At 33.3% G+C, this 21,713-nt stretch overlaps 1 protein-coding gene across 2 annotated transcripts; it reads left to right on the forward strand.

Moving 5' to 3' along the window:
- Positions 1-2,362: 2,362 nt before the first annotated feature.
- On the forward strand, positions 2,363-20,464 carry LOC127126325 (insulin-degrading enzyme-like 1, peroxisomal). 2 transcript variants are annotated; one of them, XM_051055236.1, is made up of 27 exons: positions 2,363-2,582; positions 2,687-2,840; positions 2,963-3,038; positions 3,290-3,357; positions 4,897-4,988; positions 5,080-5,153; positions 5,248-5,291; positions 8,015-8,066; positions 9,201-9,323; positions 9,411-9,523; positions 9,618-9,780; positions 11,075-11,167; positions 11,396-11,481; positions 12,298-12,384; positions 12,494-12,597; positions 13,399-13,501; positions 13,657-13,752; positions 13,839-14,028; positions 14,147-14,208; positions 16,063-16,167; positions 16,402-16,603; positions 16,793-17,001; positions 18,217-18,341; positions 18,426-18,477; positions 18,562-18,648; positions 19,674-19,796; positions 20,010-20,464. In XM_051055236.1, the coding sequence occupies exons 2-27, from the start codon at positions 2,718-2,720 to the stop codon at positions 20,250-20,252; spliced, it is 2,895 nt and encodes a 964-aa protein (XP_050911193.1). In that variant the 5' UTR covers positions 2,363-2,582; positions 2,687-2,717; the 3' UTR covers positions 20,253-20,464. The 2 variants fall into 2 exon arrangements, with proteins under 2 accessions (XP_050911193.1, XP_050911192.1); XM_051055235.1 differs by having other exon boundaries at positions 2,410-2,840.
- Positions 20,465-21,713: the final 1,249 nt, after the last annotated feature.

Below are 21,713 nucleotides of genomic sequence, written 5' to 3' on the forward strand. Positions count from 1 at the left end.
CGAAATCAATTCAAGTAATCATGAATTGATTCAACGAACTTTCGCTTCACATTCGACAATTCCTTAAGACTAATCTTGGATTGCCCCATTTAAAACTACTCATGGAACAACCTTTTTAATTGAGTCCAATCATTGATTGAATGGGCAAGAAGGGTCGTAAACTATGTAAATGCATTCTTTGTGAGAGAACTAGGAAAGTATATCATCCTTACATTCTCATGGTTAGTTATGTCTCCTGCCTCAATCATATATCGGGTAATATGTTCGACGGTAGACTCATTTATGTCGCCAATAAACTTTGTGAAGTTAGGGATTTTACATCCCATTGGTAGTTCAGTCTACAACACATATTTTGATAGATGAGACGTGTAATTTAGCCTTTGCAGGCCCTTGTTCACCCCATTTTGAACCATTATCCTTTCGACAATGGTTGTCGGGTTATTCTCTCCTAAGAGATTCCCTTGTCAAACCTGATGAATGACCTGATTAATCTCCTGGTTTTGATTAACTGTCATGGAAGGTGGACACTCTACTTCACAGGGTATCTCTTATTCGACCACATGAGGCACAACTTGTTGCCCCTAATTTACGATATTTTCCTCTAAAATTTCCCCTTTTTTTTGAACCTACCTAACGATTTGGGGTTGTATAATAGGTCGAACTTGCGTTGGGGGAGCGTAAAAAAAATCAACAATTTGATTCATTTGAGTTGCCAACTGTTGGTAACTTTGATTCGTATTTTGAATCAATGGATTGAATATCGTAACCATATGTTAGGTAAAAGTATTTACCATATCATGGTTACTCTCATCCATCTACTGTCTCATTGCCATTACGGAATTCTTCGTGAACGTTGGCATTTCTTGGGAAGCAAATCCAATTCCCATATGGGGTGACATGGTTCGATCGTGGTTATCTATAACCGATCCAGACGCCAAGATTGGTGAATACGTATTTGCAACATTATCAGCAAATGTCACAAGATTAGTATGTAAATTTGTTATCATTGATGTTGGCATCCCATAAGGTTGTTCACGTCCCTACATGGGCATTGTGAAACTTGTGGTGAAAGGTCTAGCCTCTGTCGCCATAATTGGTCTAGGAGTCACTAGGTGACTCTAGGTTATTAGAGACAAAATCGTTCTTTATGGTAGAGTTGATAGCGCAACCGTCGTCGAAGGTATGACTGTTGTGCTAGCACTCAAAGGGATTGGTTCAATCGATATTGCAACGATCGTGTCTGCCTAGTGCTATTAAAGGGTTATTCTCCATTGTTATTTCTGGGAATAACCATCTTCCTGGCGTATCTCCTTATAGGGTTCCTAACTTCTGTATTTGTTAATTTACCACTTCTTAGTCTCATGCACACTCAGAAATGAGAAATTAATGAAAATGAAGAACTTATAAATAATATTTTTTCGAAATAAAATCAATAATTCACACAAAAAGAGTCCCACCGGGTGTGCCAATTGTTTACCGGTAAATTTGATAAACAAAACAAGTTTCTATTAATACTTAAGGGATCAAACTCGAAAATCTCCCAGAATATATTTGTGTGAATTTAACCTCTGAACATCATGTTATGATTGAAATCGAAATACAATGTGAAGATAATAATGTGAAATTTTGACAAGACTTGGAACGTAAAAGATTTTGAAATAAAGATAAACTGAAATCGAAATGCAACTGAATGCAGAGAAATATTTGAACGTAAAAGTGTTTGAAATTTGTAAATGTGGAACACATACGTAAGTTTTCTTCACTCGTTTCTCAATTATGCATATACTTTGAGTATGTGGAAATGTGAGTACAATTGCGGATCCTTATAATGTAAACATACATTCCCTTATATACTAATCTAAAATAACTACCTACAAACGGTCGACTAAACAAATCACGACACATTTTACTTCCATGCAACCGTTATCTTCAACGAGCCTCCACGTGTCTTCGAGTAACCACCCGTTCTAATCCAATTCTCGCTCTTTCAATCAGGCCAAATAATCAACTAGAACATTTGAAATTTTCATCAAATCCACATACTTTACCAATGCTCCTCGGCCTTAAGCTGGCTCGACCAAACTTATCACATCTATAACTTTCGACATGTTCAAATCAATTAACTCATAACTTTGATTTAATACATTTGATTTTTAGCTTTCATCATGACACACTTATTCTTACTTGTCATTTATAATTAAGTCGAAAAATTTAAAATAACAATTGGATGATAGATCCACGGATTGACCGATATCTATGAACACTGTAATGTCCTCTCCTATTTTACATTTTTTTCCCGTTTCTCTCCACCTAATATATGAATCACGAGTAAAATCGATGAATTGTCAAATTTTGTGTGCCTTTCACATCTTTTAACACCTTCCTCACAAAGACTACTTTTTATTTGACTGACCTAAAAAATCTGAGTTATGGAAAATTCAGCGGCTTGACGTTATCGATCAATGTTAATTATTTTTAAGTTTAGTCAATTTTTAATTTATACATAAAAGCGGAAAGATCCACGCTAGAAGTCTCAAACCCAAAGACACGCTGCATCATAGACAGAGCACCGCACACGCCAGGTAAGTACTGGAGCAGTGTAGTATAACAATTAATGAAAAACCCACGCGATTTAGATTAAGATAAGCCTCTCTTCCTCACTTCGACTTTTGAGCCTAACGAACAGTAACCACCTCACAACACTGCGAGCACTAACAATGGCGGTGGGAAAAGATAACACAGAGATTGTGAAGGCACGAATCGATAAGAGAGATTACAGAAGAATCGTTCTCGGTAACTCTCTTCAAGCTCTCCTCATCAGCGATCCAGATACCGATAAGGTTAATTTCTATCCGATCTTCGTTTTTTCCAATTCGATTCAGTCACTCTTTACATCGCGCGATTTGAATATATGATATCTATGCTTTCTCTATCTGATTTCGATTTATTGTGTGTTTTGAAGTGTGCTGCTTCCATGAGCGTTGGCGTTGGCTACTTCTCTGATCCTGCTGGTCTTGAAGGCCTCGCACATTTCCTAGGTGTTTATTGTTTTTTCACTTCGCTTACTTGTTTTTATCATTTTTATTGTTCATAATTTGATCGCGTTGATTCTAATCCAATGAGATTTCATTGTTTGAATAGAAGATTAGTGATAACGTGAACTGTGAAGTGAAACCTGCTACAAAATCCATGTACTAATAAGAAATAAACAATGGAGTGGGGTGTTGAATATTTGTTCATTTTGGTTTTGTTTTATGGTTGAAATCGTTTGTGTTTTTTTTGTTAACAGAGCACATGCTGTTTTATGCTAGCGAAAAGTACCCTGTGGAAGATAGCTATTCCAAGTATATTACTGAGGTATGGTAATTTTTGTATTCCCAACCTTGTTTCTTCGAGAGAAAGATGTTTTCTTCATTGGATTTTGTTACCACTCTGCGTTTAGCCTTTTTTTCTTTATAAACTTCATCAGTTCAATTATATTCTCTAAAAATACTGTGAAGATGAAAAAGTTGAATGAAATATCTGCTCATTGTTAGAACGCACCTTGGTCTTATTGGTATTTTGGGGTAGGATGTCAGTCACTGTTGAATTTTCCAGGAAGCATTACTCGAAAAAGGAAGACCAGATTGAGTATGCACAACATTTTTAGGATCTCTACTTTTAGGAAACTTGGAAAATATGAAAATAATTCAAAAACTAGCAAATCATATTTTAACAACGACATATTTAGAATGATATATTTTCACTAGATAAGAGAAACATTTTAACACAATCCCCCAAGCCGGAGTGAGAAAACAGTATACACTAAGATTTATCACAAATAAAGTGTCTTTGAGGACCATAAAGAAACCTCATGAGGATAATTGCACACTGATTACTAGATTTAAGTGATTGTTGACATACACGATCATGGACAGAAACAAACTCTTCAAATTGGGGGTAGTTGCCCCCATTATATTTTGTATTTTATTATTAGTTATTGAGTAATTTATTATTTTTACTAAAATTATGTATTGCCCCACAAAAGTTTACTAAATGATTATATTTGCGAAGAATCAAATGTACACCAGTGTGAGAGATAACTTATTGAATGCTTATTAGTTATATAGACAGATAAATATATTTTTGATAGTGTTGATAATGAATAAATATAAAATAGTTTTAAAATAGAAATGAAGACATAGATAACATGTATAATTTGTAGAAGTCGACGTGTCTTTAAAATTTTGGATATATAATGGTATAATTTTGAAATCTTCAAACTTTTATTTAATAATAAGGGATTAATTACTATGCACTGTCAGTGTAAAAAGTTATACACTGTCGATGTATTTCAATAAGGGATTCATCACCATCACCTGTTTGCATTATTTTATAGGTTTTTAAAATAAAAGTCAAATTTGTTCCAATATCCAACGTCTATGATTAAATGACTCTGTAAAATCCTTTTACACTGTCGATGTATTTCAATTAAATTCTAATAATAATGACATTATTATTTCATCGCTTGCTCGCCAATGTACTCTTACATAAATAGTTATAGTATATGGTTATGCCCCTACTTATCAAAATGTCTAGGTCCATTCATTTAGACAATAGTCATTTTCTTGGAAATAATTTTTTCGTAGACAAAGTCACAATCGATTTTTATATACTTGTTGCTTTCATGAAAGTCTGAATTTGAACAAGGTTCCTCTTGATCCATTAAGAACTTTCTGTCCATTTGAGTGTTAATAGGTATAATGATGTCTTATCTTTCTTATCATCAAATGGAATTTCAAAATGAAATAGTTTCTTTGTTAATTTATTTTTCATTTTTCATTTTTAAGTTATTCTTATATTTCTTTGCTTATCACTTTTGTTTGGTCATTGATATGGTTTGTCTCCCACACACAGCATGGAGGAAGCACCAATGCTTTTACATCTTCTGAGAACACCAATTATTTTTTTGATGTAAACACTGATGGTTTTGAAGAGGCTCTTGACAGGTAGATCCCATTTTTCTGATATCTATATTTATTCCTTGTAACAAAATTCTATTGTAGCAATTGTGAACTTGGGGTATGGTTTGTCTTCCAGATTTGCTCAATTCTTTACTAAACCATTGATGTCCGCTGATGCTACCATGAGGGAAATTAAAGCTATTGACTCTGGTTAGCTAATCTTTTAAATTACTTGTCTTTTTTTACGATACTTGTTTCCTTTAGTTTTATTTCTCTCGTTGTTTATTTGATTTGCTTGTTACAGAAAACCAGAAAAATTTATTGTCTGATGGGTGGAGAATGAACCAGGTATCTGTAAATGCTTTTACATTGGTTTTTGAGTATTGTTTGGTAAATATGCTTGTTTTAAAAGAGCATTAAAATGTGCTGTTATGGAAAATATTTTCCTATAATATTACCGTGGAGCAAGTGATCTGTATTTTATTTAGGATGGATATGGAGTATATTTTTAATATTCAACATCTTTTCTAAATCCATCGATTTTATTTTGAACTAAAATTCTTGATTGGTTTAAATGGCTATCAGTTATGTTTCAAATATGTGGGCAACTCATTTGTTGCATTCAGACACAGGATATTGTTAGCCAAGACCTGTGTGCGCATGCACTTGTTATGTCATTTTAACCACACTGCATCAATTAGATAGCATTTATTGGTGGTTATCTAATTAAAATGTGATGCAGTCTTAAATTGGATTCTCTTATTTTATGATAGAAACCAACTGATATATAAAAGAATATAGGAAAAATTCCTTTGAATTACACAATCCGCAGAACTTCGAGGGTCTGCACCTCCGAATGCCAAAATGGCCCCTTTTCCAATCCAATTCCAAGATGATCAACCCCCTCAATGTCTTCCCTTATTTATTCTAAACCTAAACACTATTAATTAGTAATATAATAATTCTAATAATTATCCACTAACTCTCCTAATAATTTAATATCAGTTACAAAACTCAAGAGTCTAACAATACTCCCCCTAAAGATTCACCTTGTCCTCAAGGTGAGAGAAATACACCGTAGGAAAATTATATCCTCCCGGATCCCATAATTTGTAAAATAAAGGTTGAGTTGTACAAGAAATAGGAAATTTTCTTGATAATGGCAGTCCTTTCGTGACTAGTTGTTGTGGCCCCAGTGGCCAGTGGTGGAAATTTCTTATTCCTAAACTTTATCTTAGGAATAGTAGCAAACACCGACAATAATGAGTCTTTTGCCTGTGATGAAATAGCCGACTCTCCGTCACTTCTCTGGACATCTGCTTCACTGGCAGCCATCAATGAATCTGTATTTTTCACTTCGTCGCTCACGCAATCAGATTTGATATCCACTTTACAAACTTCTTTTTCACTGTATTGTTGGATTTGTGAGTCTTCAACTCTACCACCAATCTTTTCTTCAGTTGGAGATGCTATTGGTTCTTGAATTTCATCGCTGCCTTGGATTTCCTGTGTTTCGTTTTCAGACTCCAGTAGACAATTTCTTGAGAATGGCCTTCACAAAATTCCACCAACAAGTATTTGAATGACTTTCCTTCCAAGAAATCCACCAATCAAGAGCATCTCCTCTCAATGCAAATGCAACAACCCGCTGAAGCTTCATCTCTTCAATCATTCTTCTTGATGACAACTCCATTTTTTCTCTGTTTTTTTTCCTCTACCGGATCAAAAGTGCTCTGATACCAGTTGATAGAAACCAACTCATATATAAAAGAATATAGGGAAAATCCCTTTGGGGTCTGCACCTCCCAATGCCAAAATTGCCCATTTTCCTATCCAATTCCAAGATGATCAACCCCCTCAATGTCTTCCCCTATTTATTCTAAACCTAAACACTCTTAATTAATAATCTAATAATTCTAATGATTATCCACTAACTCTCCTAATAATTTAATATCAGTTACAAAACTCAAGAGTTTAACATATATTTGCTTTAAATATCCACTTTCTTGGAATAGGCTTGTCCTTGTTTTCAATTGTGGATGGGCTGTCTAGCTTCCACTAATGCTGCTGCATTGTTGAATATGACGAAACTCATTAAAACTCAGTTTGTCAATTACTGATGCTTGAACTTGAGGCAAGTGTCCCTAAAATTATTTGGGCTTAGGATTCCTATAAGGATATGAAATTGGAAGAATATTTAGTCTTCCAGCTGGATCATTGGATCAGGTGTTTAAAAAAGCCGGGGAAAGGTCAATGGATTACCTATTTTGTCTCTCAACTCAATATAGGATTAACTAATTTAATTAATCTTGAAATTACATTTACTTAATTGTTAAAGTGTGTTTAGTAGGGCGTTTGACAGACATAGTTTTGAATGAACTTGATTCTGTAAATCGGCTTAGTTAGAAATAGGTTTAAAGTGAAGTCTTTATGTTAGGATAGTATCCATTTGAATGTAAAAGCTAGATTGAGTTGCTTCTTTGGAAACCACATTTCATCCCTAAGCCACATTTGAAAAATAAAGCAAAGGCGTGTCCAAATATTTAACGGATCATATTTGAGTTTTAAGAACACAGTTTGGGACTGCAAACACATACGAGGAAAACATGCTTGAAATGGATTTGTTCGTCTCAAAATTTGGGTTATGCTTAACTCATCCATACAAAACCGGCTTGTAGGGTGAGGATTGCCCCCATTTATGAACACAACACAGACCATATTTCTAAGCAATGTGAGACTAAATCCACCTCTTCAAAGCCAACACAATGAAGGTGTTAGGCGCTGCAATGAAGGCAAGCCAAAGTGTCACAATTAAGGCGACTAGGGGTAGACCGCAATTAAGGAGGAAATTCCAACAATGAGTGTTTTTTTGTTGTTCAAGGAAGTTGGACTGATTTGTTTCATTTCCAGTTCTCTTAGTTTATCCTCTTCTAGTAGTTGTTTTTTCTTCAAATATGTATTTTGCTACTTTACTGTCATGGCGTGGCATTGCATGTTATGTTTTATGGCCCTTGGAGAAATATTTTTGATCTCTTTTTCTCTCCTTTTGTGAAACATTACTATCCGTATAGCTTCAGAAACATCTCACTGCTGAAGATCACCCATATCATAAATTTAGCACAGGTCAGTGGTTGACTTTTACTTTTATAAACTCTAAATTTTTTACTATTCATTCTCTCAACGCTTGTTCTCATTGATGCAACCTTAACTTTCCCTCCTCCTATTTTAGTTAATCAAAGAACTAATACCGAACTTTGCTTTTTCTTGTACAAATCTTATAAAATACTCCCTCCATCTCATAAAAAGTGTCTTGTTTGAGCTATGTGCATTTCTTAAAAAAATAATTAGATGTGTTGATTTTAATGATAAAACTAATATTATTTACTAGAATATCCTTATTAATTGTAATTAGTAGAGTAGTTTAATAAAGTGAAAGTTAATAAATAAGGGTATAATAGTGGCATAAAATAATGAATGTTGCATTGGTATTGTATAGAGACAATTATTTTTGAGACAAAAAGGGCAAATGTGTCACTTTTTATGAGACAGAGGGAGTATTATATTATATTTCTTCCTAAGGATGAGTTTGGAAGCACTTACCTACAATTAATTTAAGCTTATTTTATGGCATAACACGTGTTTAAGTATTTGGATTTCAGTTAATCTCAACAAGTTCTAGATATCTTATGAAAACATCTTATAATTTATATGAAAACAGTTCATTAATATCCTATCTTTATATAGATAGCTTATACTTAAGTGCTTATATAATAATTACTTATTCAATAAGTAGTTTACCCAAACACATCCTAATAAGAATTCATTTTTTGAAAATACTTGGCTGAATTACAACTATGACAGTGAATGTCAAGGGCTAGATTTTGTAGTTTTTTTAGATTTGTGTTTATTTTAGCCTTTTTATTCCTAGTCTGTGTTCATTAGCTCTTAGAATTTTTCTCTATTTGTGATTCATTTTTTTATAATGCATTGTTATAATTTTAAAGAAATATTGCCTCTCATTTTGTGTGTTCAAATGAACATTGATTTTATATGCGAGTGCATGAGTTTTATGTTAATATGATTTTACATTTATCTGTCTATGGTGACTAGTGCTTGAAACTCTATAAGTATGCATAACGTTGTTATAGTTTATTCAATATTTTCAAACTAAGTTGAAATATTTGTCATTGCTCTCATGGTTTTAATGTTCTCGTCAAAACCAATACTTTTGATGTTCTAAAATATTTGCTCTGTTAGGGAACTGGGACACTTTGGAAGTTAGACCAAAAGCAAAAGGAATAGACACAAGGAATGAGCTTATCAAATTCCATGAAGAAAACTATTCTGCTAATCTAATGCACCTCGTTGTATATACAAATGGTAATAGATGTTTTATTGAGAAAATACTTGTTTAACATACTATTTCTAAATGCCCACAATACAACTATCGTGCATGGATATTTTCAGAAAGCCTTGATAAAATTCAAAACCTTGTTGAAGAAAAGTTCCGAGATATTAGAAACACCAATCGAGATTATTTTCGCACCTCTGGTCAGCCATGCAAACCAGATCATTTACAGGTATTAGTTTTCTAGATGTTACTTAATAATGAAGTATAGACAAATCCTTCAATATTGATTCTAATGCATATTCCATTTTGGTTTTCTGTTGTAGATTGTTGTCAGGACTGTCCCAATAAAACAAGGTCACAAATTAAGAGTTGTATGGCCAGTGACCCCTGAAATTCTGCATTACATGGAAGGGCCAAGCAGGTATCTTGCTCATCTTATTGGCCATGAAGGAGAAGGGTCTTTATATTACATTCTGAAAAAATTAGGTGGGTACTGTATTTCTGTTGCATATTTCATTATCAATTTCCTCATAAATGTCACCTCTTTTGAAACTGATCCTAGGTAAAAAAAAGATCCAGATTTCAGAATACTACAATCACCCCAGTCCTCTATTACCACAAATATCAAAATGGGTGTGAATATAAATAAAGGAAGACAGACAGGATTATTTTTATGGAAATAATTTTAACCGAGCATTTTTTTATAGTTATGCAATTCCTTAGCACACAAGCATCCTATTTTTTCATTCATAATTTTCTTTTTCAGTAATTCCTTTTTTTTCCTCTCAGTATTGTTTTTGAATTGAGTAATAACAGTGTTAGCTAAAATGAAACAAGTAATAATGAATATTGTATCGGCTTGTCACAAGACGAGGCTTTAACAAGAAACGTTTTGGCAATTGCTGCCCTAAACATGAAGTCACTGCATATAGTATGGCATAATGATGAGGCCTTGATACTTCATCCTATAAAATCTTATGGAGTAACTTCATAGGATTTGGAAATTTGCACCTAAATCCAACCCTTGGTGAAAATGACTGAAATGCCTCATAGAAATTGATCAGTGTAAGAAAATGATCAGTGTAAGAAATTGCTAGCTACCTCAATCGTGGGGTAAAAGAATAACACAAGCTTCAAGAGGGACTGCTTTGTGCAATGATATTGTTCATTAGCATTAATGAACAATATTGCCAACTAATCGATAGACTTCACTTTAGTCAGAAACTCAAAACTTTAGACCTTATTTATTGAATAAGAGACGAAACGGTTAGAAAGAAAATTCACATTTCTTTTTAACAAGTTAAAAATAATCAAAAGCCCTCTACAAGTCTATATGGTTGAAGGTATGAATTTGAACTTTTGATTGACCAAAATGAAATGTAGAACTATTGCTGTTGTAAAAAATAAAAGACAAATTTGTAATTTTGGATTATAGACTTATTAGCTCGTATCATATTATATTATTATTAATTGAAACTTTATTTGTGGTTTATACTTATGTAATTGCCTGCACTGATTAGTTGAGTTAGTGCTTCAAAAAGAATCATTTTCCCCTCATTTTCTCTCTTTCTGCATGGAATCAATCAGAATCATTTAAAGACCCTCAATTCTTTACGTAAATATAGCAAGTCCTTTCTGCTGCCTCTACCTTCATCATGAATATGCATATGGTCAATTCCATACAGTCCGGATCAATGTTTTCTGATACATTATTATGGACACATTCTAGCTTCATTATCGAGTTGTTGCATTTTACTCAAAAATAAAATCTAATATGCAGGATGGGCTACAAGCTTGTCTGCGGGTGAATCAGATTTGAGTTTGGACTTTTCCTTTTTCAAAGTTGTGATTGATCTTACTGATGCTGGCCATGGTTAGATTTCTCTTCCCCTGAATCCTCTCTCTTTTTCTTATATGCGGTACATTGCTCTTCTCTTTCAAAAAGTTGAACCATGTTAACTACTAGCATATGGTGCATGCTCTTCATGAAAACCTGTGCAAAACCATTGATGCTTATTTTTACCCCAACTAAATTCAAGCCCTGTTATGTGTTGTTTATTGATTTAATAAAATCATTGGTACTTTTGGCTTGGGTTTGTAGAACACATGCAAGATATCGTTGGGTTGTTGTTCAAGTACATTAAACTTCTACAACAGTCTGGTGTTTGCAAATGGATATTTGAAGAGGTATGGATATAGCTATTGGCTATGTATTATGGTTTAATATATATTGTTCTTTTTCTACTTGCTCTGCTTCTTCACCTTTTACCAAGAAAACCTATTCTTATTATTGTTATATGTAAAAGATACACAACAAAACACAGGAAAAATGTTATACTATTTTTTTGTCTAGTCTGTTGTCTTCCTAACAAAACACAGTATAAAATGTTGTGCTGTGACTCAAGAGTTTGTCTTGCAATCTTCTCTGCCATGCCTCTTAATGCATAACCAACACACCCTAATATATAATCATGGTTTATGAGATATTTTCTTGATGTTTGTTTTCAATTTTGGTACTCATTTTCTTTAATCATCTCGAGTTTCTTTTTCTCTTCAATTATTAAGATTTTCTTTTTAAAATTAAAAAAAGCTCTTAAATAATTACTTGAGAGTAATGGTTGTAAAAGTTCATTAAGATTTGGATATGGTGTGTGTGTGTTGAGTTGACACTACTTGAAATACTATCTTCATTGATGATAGTGAGTTTCTTCCATTGTTCAATTACTCCCTCCGTCCCATATTATAAGCAAATTTCACCTGTTTAGATTCATTAAATAATTAATGTATCTAGTCTATATATAGATCAGATACATCAATTGTTTAATGAATCTAAAAAGATGAAATTTGCTTATAATATGGGACGGAGGGAGTATGACAGTAGGTCTATAGCTCGCTGTACAACCACTGAACTACATTAAGTTTGCTAACAATTTCTCTTGTTTAGTTTTCTGTTTGTGCGTCTGGTTTTAATGGAGTCTAATGCAATTTCACCTATTCATGAAGCTTTCAGCGGTTTGTGAGACTAAGTTTCACTATCAGGATAAAATTCCTCCTAGTGATTATGTCGTTAATATTGCATCAAATATGCAGGTACTCCATCTAGTTATTTATGTCATTGACTTCTCAGTGGATGTATGTTGTTTACCTGAAGTTCTTGTTATGGAAACAAATTTCTTGATAAATCTTTGTTATTTTACAGTACTATCCTCCAAAAGATTGGTTGGTTGGATCATCACTGCCTTCTAAGTTTAGCCCTAGTGTTATCCAAATGGTTCTAGATCAGCTTTCTCCAAACAATGTTCGGTAAGTCTCTACTAAAACAAAGCTGTAAACTTATCTATATGAAGAATGTGAAGGACCAGCCCTCCTGAAAGCTCAAAGAGTTGTTTCATCCAATTGAAATACTTTTTTTTGGAGTGTTTGGTAGAGGTTCTCAACAGTTTTATATCTAAAATATATATACGACTATTGTTTCATGTGGTTTGCAAGACTATAATTATAAAATTCTGTACATGCTCACAAATTTCATTTGATTGGATCTTGTCTCTGATTACAAAAAGGGTAACCCATTTTTTTCTCCGAATCCACTCAATTGTGGGAAAGATTAGTAAAATGTATCTATTTGGTAAAAAAATAAAAATTCAATATTATAATTGGTAAATGTGCATTGATCTTTTAGGCGTTCTGTCGTGCTATTTTTCTTCTTCAAAATAGTAGTGATTAAAAAGGACGTTTAAGGTTGATCCAATGTGCAAATATAGAGTTCCAGAGATCATGATTGAACTTGGTTGGTTATCATTGTGGTAGTATGCTTTTGTCGGTGGCAGATTGTGCATATCATATGTGCGGCGCCTCTCTTTTGCAGGCCACTAAATCCTAGTTGAACTTTATGAATCCATTGAGAAATTTATCCTCTATGTGGTATATCAGAAACTTATCCACTAGTATCTGGAGTTCAAATATTAGCTTTGTTATATATTATTGTAGCTATTTGCAAAAGGATCATATTTGTTATTTATTCATTTGTTATTTTGTATTGGTGGGGGGCTTTGAGCTAATGATGTTGTCTTGATTACAATTAAGCTAACCCATTCTGTTATGCAGAATCTTTTGGGAATCAAAAAATTTTCAAGGACATACTGATAAGGTGGAACCATGGTATGGAACTGCATATTCCATTGAAAAAATCACTGCCTCAACAATTCAGGTTCGTTTTAGGGAAAATTGTGCTCGATTTTTAGACTGGATTATTAACTTGAACTGTTTATTTTTTGCACTTTGGGGTTTGTTATGACCACTTGCATAGTGAAATTTCCTGGAAAGAGTAGAACTTAACGGTCCGATGTATGTTTGTATTTGCAGGGGTGGGTGCTTTCCGCTCCTAACGAAAATGTGCATCTTCCAGCTCCTAACAAATTCATTCCAACTGACTTGTCTCTTAAAGTTGCGCCAGAGAAAGTAATGCATATTTTTCTTTCTTATGTACTTACCTACGATTTTCTCCATGGTTTTAACTGGACTAAATGATTGATACTTTGAAGCAGGTGAAATTTCCAGTTTTGTTAAGCAGGTCTTCTTATTCAGCATTATGGTACAAGCCAGATACATTGTTTTCCACACCAAAGGCTTATGTTAAGATTAATTTCAATTGCCCATATGCTGGAAACTCTCCTGAGGCTGAAATTTTGACGCACATTTTCACTCAGCTATTGATGGACTACTTGAATGATAATGGTGGGTTGTATGTAGTTTTAAGCTTAGTTTGCTTTATTCAAAGTGATTTATGTTTTGGTGTTTCTATTCAGTTGCTAAATTCAGGTTGAAGACATGCTTACTGTATTTTATTTTTCAGCTTATTATGCTCAGGTTGCTGGTTTGTATTATAGCATAAGCCATACAGATGCCGGTTTCCAGGTATTTGGGTTTAGTATAATTAAGTTTAAATCTACATTTTTATGATTGATTTAGATAAAAGTCATCATTTAAAACTTACCTATAGGGTTATTGATTCATAGATTTTAGGTGTAAGGTAAGGAAATGATTACCTAAACTTGTTGATATATTGATGTTCATTATTGAGATATTGATTTTATGGTAGTATTATTTGTTAGTATCCTTTGGGGTTATGATAAGAGTACATTCCTATTTAGATTATATATCTCTCATGCGCATAAATAGTTGTTGAAACCTTTTCGTATCAATTAGAGAATATTCAGATTCAAGTTGGTATATGAGCCTGGTTCGAAAACCTAGTTTTTTCTTTGGGTTAAGCCACCGTCAAGGCTAACCCTAGTTTAGTTACAGGGTGTCATAGGGACACTATCATCTTGACCAAAGTCTGCCACTGCCGTCACTGCCTCCTCTGCCGCCGTTGTCTCCGCTGCGTCGTTGCCTCCACTGCCATCATTGTCTCCTCTACCGTCGCTGCCGTCATTACCTCCGTTGCTGTCGTAGTCTCCGCTGATAATTTCACTCTTATTTCTAAGTTGTCGTCTCCTGAAATACCTCACAACACTACATTTGCTAATGGTTCTAAGACACATGTTAATGCTATTGGTCAAGCTTAGTAAGCTTACCCGCTCTCTCAATTGTTCAATAACTTTTTCTTCCGGCTTTTTCTTTATACAAGATCGGAGTATGGGAAAGACGATTGGAACAGAATATGAATCACAAGGTCTTTATTACCTCCAATATCAATCATCCACCACATGTGGTGTTTGTGCATCTCCAGATATCATCCATTTGGGTCATCCTAGTTTGGATAAGTTAACATTAATGGTTCCTCAATCTTTCACATCTAATGTCTTTGAATTGTGAAGCACGTCAGCTTGGAAAACATGTTAGAGTTTCTTTTCAAAGTAATGACAATAAAAGATTCATGTCTCCATTTGATATCATCCATTATGATGTTAGGGGTCCTAGTCACGTGTCATCTATTTTGGGATACATATATTATTTAATTTTATTGATTATTTCTCAAGATGCACCTGGATCACTTTATTAAAAGATCATTCATAAATTTGTCCTCTACATCATTCTTTGCTTCACCCACTACATCTAGTTCTACAAAAGGTGTTACTACTTCCGAGGTGATAACTATTCTTTTATTTGATCCATTTGTCTCTGCTCATAATTCTTCAAAGTCACAGGATTAACCCGAGTTTGGCTCTAGTGATTCATCTCCAAAGACTTGCTACCGACTCTAGTGATTAAGATATTGTTCCAATTTCTTCTCCTGCTGTGGTCCCACCTGAGCCTTCTGTTGATTTACCTATTGCCCTTCTGAAAGATAAAAGATTTACTTCTTCTCATCCTATTTACAATTTTGTGAGTTACCATCGATATTCTCCCTCCTACTTTGCTTTGGTTTCTGCCATTACATCTGTCTCAGTTCCTAAGACATTTCATGAAGCATTATCTCATTCAAGAGGAAACAAACCATGATTGATGAGATGATGATCTTAGACTAAATAATACTGAGAATCATGAATTTGAAAGCACAGTAACCCGGTTAAATTGATTATTATATCAAGGAAGAATAATGTTGACAAAATTTATGACTCCTCCACTCATTATAATGAACTCGAGCTTTGTTTATGCATCAGCTCTTATGTTTCTTAACTAAAGATTCTGCTAGTTGCTATTTTTTCTGCTGCTGTGCATGATAAATTTGTGTAGGAATATAATATAAATGGAAATATAATCAGATGAAGTCTCTTTCCGTTTTTTTGGATGATTGCATAATTGAGAAATTTCATCTTTTTACAGGTGAATCTCCTTGGTTATAATCACAAATTAAGGATTCTACTTGAAACTATTGTTGAAGAGATTGCAACATTCAGAGTGAAAACTGACAGGTTCTCAGTTATCAAGGTACTGTTCAAGGCTCTTCTCATTTGACATTTAGTTAGTTTGTCGTTGCCCTTTTAGTCCCCGGCTCATGGAGAAAAAAATAAGACCAAACCCGTTCTCATGTTGGCAACGAAAGAATAAGAGCCCATGGGCCATGTTCAATATTTGAATTATGGTGTATCCATTTCAGTATGTCGTCTTCTTTATATTTAGTTTATTCAAATTTATTTATTATGTTTTATTTATTTTTATCAGGAAACGGTGACCAAGGAATACCAGAATTTCAAGTACCAACAACCCTATCAGCAGGCTATGTACTATTGTTCTTTGATACTACAGGATCAAACCTGGCCTTGGGTAGAACAGCTAGAAGTACTTCCTGCCCTTCAAGCGGAAGATCTTGCTAAATTTGTGCCAGTAATGCTCTCAAGGACCTTTTTAGAGTGCTACGTAGCAGGTTTTTAGGCCCTCTCTCTCTCTCTCTCTCTCTCTCTCTCTCTATATATATATATATATATATATATATATATATATATATATATATATATATATATATATATATATATATATATATATATATATATATATATATATATATAGTTGGCTAGATACTTTTATTTGAGTTGGAGTGACATTTCCTATACAGGAAACATTGAAAGCCAGGAAGCAGAGGCGATGACCGTGCACATAGAAGATGTTCTTTTTAAGTGTTCAAAACCTTTATGCCAACCTTTATTCCCATCTCAGCATTTGACAAATAGGGTTGCTAAGCTTGAGAGTGGCATAAATTACTTTTACCCTTCAGAATGTCTTAATCCCAATGAAGAGAATTCTGCTCTAGTGCACTATATACAGGTAAACTTGCTTGTTTATCGTAGTTGTTTGATGTTCATTTTTATTAATGTATGTTTGGCTGCCCAGACCGAATTCTGTTAGACCCACAGTTATTAAGGAGAGGAGAGGATATGTTGGGAAATATTAAAAAAAACTCTCAATATGGGCTGGAATATATTAGAATGAATGGAAAGGTGGAATTGGAGATTTGCGGAGTGTGGTTTTATAATAATGGGGAATGAGGTGAGGTGGTTATAAAGGGAATGAGGGGACACAGTGGCATGGAAATATTTTGGGTTAAGGTTTAGGCAAGTTGTATGGCTTGAGGAGAGGATTATATCCCATTTTGTTCTTTCTCTTTTCCGCATTTCTATATTTGATTTATATTTTACAGAGTTGCAGAGGGATAGATCTCAGTTTGTGTAACTAAGGAGCTGAGCTCTACTATTTTTCTGTTTCTGTTATAAAAAATAGTTTCCATCAGATTCTATCAATCTATAAATATTAATGTTTTGGATAGAATATCTCTGTCTCATGTAGTTTATTTTGTCTATTCATGCATTTCCAAATCACTGTGAACAACTTCCGAGTAAATTTGCGCAAACCTAGTTTGTAAACATATACTGATTATTCAACAGTATATTCAATAGTATATTGCTTTTCTTTAATCTAGTCATGGGAATGGAGTCTGGTTAACAATTTCATGGGGCCCCAACTTCAATATTAAGTTGTTCATAGTCTTAACAATTTCATGGGGGGCCTAACTTCAATATTAAGTTGTTCATAGTCTTGTTATGAATTTCATGGGGTCCTAACTTCAAATATTAAGTTGTTCATAGTCTTGTTATGAATTTCATGGGGTCCTAACTTCAATACTAAGTTGTTCATTTGAATTACTGGGAAAAAAATACTATTCTATATCTAAGGACAATATGCTCCTTAATATATTTTGCCCCTGCCCTTTATCTGCCTTACGGTGTCACATTTAACATGTTTTTAGACATTTTTGGCATTCTCAATGTGGCTTAGACCTCATCTTGCTGAATAACTGAAGTTATGTTGCATGCTTTTTTTTTTTGTAATAATTTTGTAGGCAGACGACTAGAATTCTCATTCTTTTGTGTTTATGTGAAGACTAATTTTCTCCTACCTTTTGGCCTTATCATTTGGTAGGGCGAATTGTTCATTGTATCTTTTGAAGCTGCCTTACTTGTAACCCTCTCGATAAATCTGTAGGTTGGTCGAGATGACTTTAAGCTGAATGCCAAACTTCAGCTTTTTGCTCTTGTCGCAAAGCAACCGACCTTTCACCAGCTTCGATCAGTTGAGCAGCTGGGGTACATTACTGTGCTCATGCAGAGGTCTGTCATCTGTAGCATCCCTAATATTCATACTCAGCATGAAATGATTACACTTGTTTTTAACTTCGGTTTGAACTTGTCTAGGAATGATTGTGGTGTACGTGGACTACAGTTTATCATTCAGTCCACAGTAAAGGTATTTACCCATTTGGAATATAGTAGATAATTTATAACTTAAATTCTACAACCTTGTTGCTAAATCCTATTACTCACTTTTTAGGCTCCTGGAAGCATCCAAGAGAGAGTTGAGGCATTTCTCAAGATGTTTGAGACCAAGCTTAACGAGATGACAATTGAAGAATTCAAGGTTTGATTGATAGTTTTAATGATACTTCAGTTAGTTGTCTTCTAGACCTGTTGCACTTCAATCATGATTGAATACTTCCCCATTTTTTGGCCAGATACGCAAGAGTTACTCCTTATGTTTGTGTTTTGAATTTACTTTTCACTTGAAGCATGGGTTTTTTTTTTGGTCAAGTTGAAGCATGGATTTATTTGTGTATTTCGTGTACTTAAAATTAGGAATTCATACACATGCGTTCACGTCTTAGAATTTTGGTATTTCGTTATGGTCATTTCTTTGAACATGAAGAATTCCTAGAACAACTGTGTATAAACAGATTCAAATGAATAAAGATTGCAAACAAATGATGGGTTTATTATTGGTGTAGAAGAGAGATTGAAAGAGAAGATGCAAAATGTATATAATGAAGGTTTTAACTTGCACTCAAGACTACTCCAAAGGAGCACTCACCTTTCACACTAAATCATTCTCTAGTCACTAAATTTGATATTTCATAGCTATCTTCCCCTCTTCCAATTGAGAACTATTTAAAGACTTTCTTAGAAAAACCAAATTTACAACACTTATCAACCAACTAACAAACTTATCAACTTACTATCCAACTTCTAGTTATCTTCTTAACTCCAATCCTAACAGACTCCCATCAACACAACCTTGTTCTGAAGATTGCAATCCACAAAAATTGTTTTTGGGTTGTAGAGTTGTTAATGTCATTGTTGTTGGTGTTCTAGGGGTTTGGAGCTCAACAACAAAATAGGGACAATACAACTTACAAGTCATGGAGGATGATACTACTTCGATACCACATTGACGTTATAAGAAAGAAGAGAAAAGAGTGAATAATGTAGTTTAGAAATTATAATAAGCTGAAGCATGTCAAATTATTTTTAAGTGTATGCAAACTCTAATAGAAGAGTGTATGCAATGAGACATCTACATAAATTTTTATAATCATTACCATAGTCTGTGTTGTTAATTGTGTTCTGAATAGCAGTTATTCACCTGGCTTCTGAATTGATTGTATGCAGAGTAATGTAAATGCTTTGATTGATATGAAATTAGAGAAGCACAAGAACTTGAGGGAAGAATCAACCTTTTTCTGGCGAGAGGTTAATGATGGTACTTTGAGATTTGATAGGAGAGACTTTGAGGTATGACTGCTAACTTCTAGTTCTCATTTTGAAGCTCCTTTTGTGAATTCCCCCTTCCCCAGGGTCTTTGCTACGTCTGTTTGGGTTTGTAGGTGCGTGGGGAATTTGGCTTGGAATAAATACTGTAACTCAGAATACGAGTTAATGATGAGTTTTTAGCTATAGCATATGCTTGACCAGGATTAGTGATTCTATTTTGTGGCTTTGGAACAGATTGAAGAATTAAGGAAGCTCACTCTTGAAGAATTGATAGATTTCTTCAATGAATATGTCAAAGTTGGTGCTCTTCGAAAGAGGACTTTAAGTGTACGCGTTCATGGAAAGCTTCATTCTTCTGAATACAAATCAGAAGCTTCAGAACCACACTTGGCTAGAATAGATAACATTTTTGCTTTTAGAAAATCACAGTCTCTTTATGGTTCATTTAAAGGTCTTTCTGGGCAGATGAAATTGTAGCCAGTGGATCTTTTAGGTTTGTAAACTTCTTTAACTTATCCAAACACTTGAAAGAGTTCTTTGTAATATCAGTTAGTTTGAGCGAAAGGTTTTCTTTTGAACAAAACGCTATTCTTCTAGTACAACTTTTTTTTTCCAGGCCTAATATATTAGTTAATGAGAGAAACCCAAGTGTATTAGTCATAACACAATATACCTTTTTATTTCTTTTTTCTCCTTCTCTTGCTGCACATTGTTTCGGTTTTTCCCGGTATACCACACAGCTCTCAAGCTTTTCACAAACTACGATCTCCTTCATCCTCTCTCTCTATTTCTATTGTCTTTCTCTTTTTCATGTATTTAATTTTTATGTTCTCCTCTTCGCTATCCAGTCTACTTTATTTTAAACAAAGTATATATTTTCCATTATCTCAATCTCCACTACATTTTTCAATACACAAATTCTTTAAAAGGAGGTAGCTTGAATATGGATCTTCTTAAGAGGCATGATACAAAACAACCAGAGATTTGAAAAGATAAAATCAAAGTTAGACATTTTTTATTTTGTATTATAATTTTTGTGTTTGTTTTTGAATCTGTAGAGTTTTAACATAAGTATTATTTATTGATTTTTTCTTAATCTTTTAGTCCTATTCCTATTCTACTTTTTATTTACTGTAGATGCAGCGGTGGGTTATTATATTAAATGAATAAGATATTTTTTATAGTAGTAATAATTTATTAGGTAAATTAAGATAATAATTCTTGAATGTATTTTTTGGTAAATAAAAGATAAAAATAATTCAACTAAAATGAATTTTGGTTTTATCATGAAATGTATTTTTTGTATAATTTTTTTAATATATTTGTTGTTGATTAGTAAAAAATATTTTTTAAATTTAACCAGAAGATGGAGTTGTAAAAAAATAACATATAAATATTTGGCATAAATAAAAATAAATTTAGTTATTCTTATTATTATGCTATAACAAATCAATAGTAAAAATAATACATTTATTAATTGAACATTTATATGTAAGAAATCTTTAAAATAGAAATAAAATATAAATTACTTCTGTTCTTATTGGATTTAAAAGAACAATATCCGCAAAGAAAAAGAAAGTTTGAGAAAACATTGAAAATAAATGAGAGAATACATTTTAGAGAAAAAAAAGAGATAAGACACATTAATTTGTTTTAAGTGAATAAAGGAAGAGTTAAGTAGAAATATAATAGTAATTACTTACTTGTGTTTTTCTTGGATTTAAAAGAACAATGTGCCTGCAAAGAAAAAATTAGAGATAAAAAGAGAGAATATAATTTTGAAAAAAAAAAGAGAGAAAATATTAGAGATGAAAAGAAAAGAGAGAAGATTATAGATGAAAAGTGAGGATACAATTTGAACAAAAGAGAGAACATATGTAAATTTATTTGAACTGAAAAAAGAAGGAGTTAAATTGAAAATAAGTGATCAAAGAGAAA

Source organism: Lathyrus oleraceus, chromosome 3 (genome assembly GCF_024323335.1).
Source record: "Lathyrus oleraceus cultivar Zhongwan6 chromosome 3, CAAS_Psat_ZW6_1.0, whole genome shotgun sequence".
NCBI classification, from domain to species: Eukaryota; Viridiplantae; Streptophyta; class Magnoliopsida; order Fabales; family Fabaceae; genus Lathyrus; species Lathyrus oleraceus.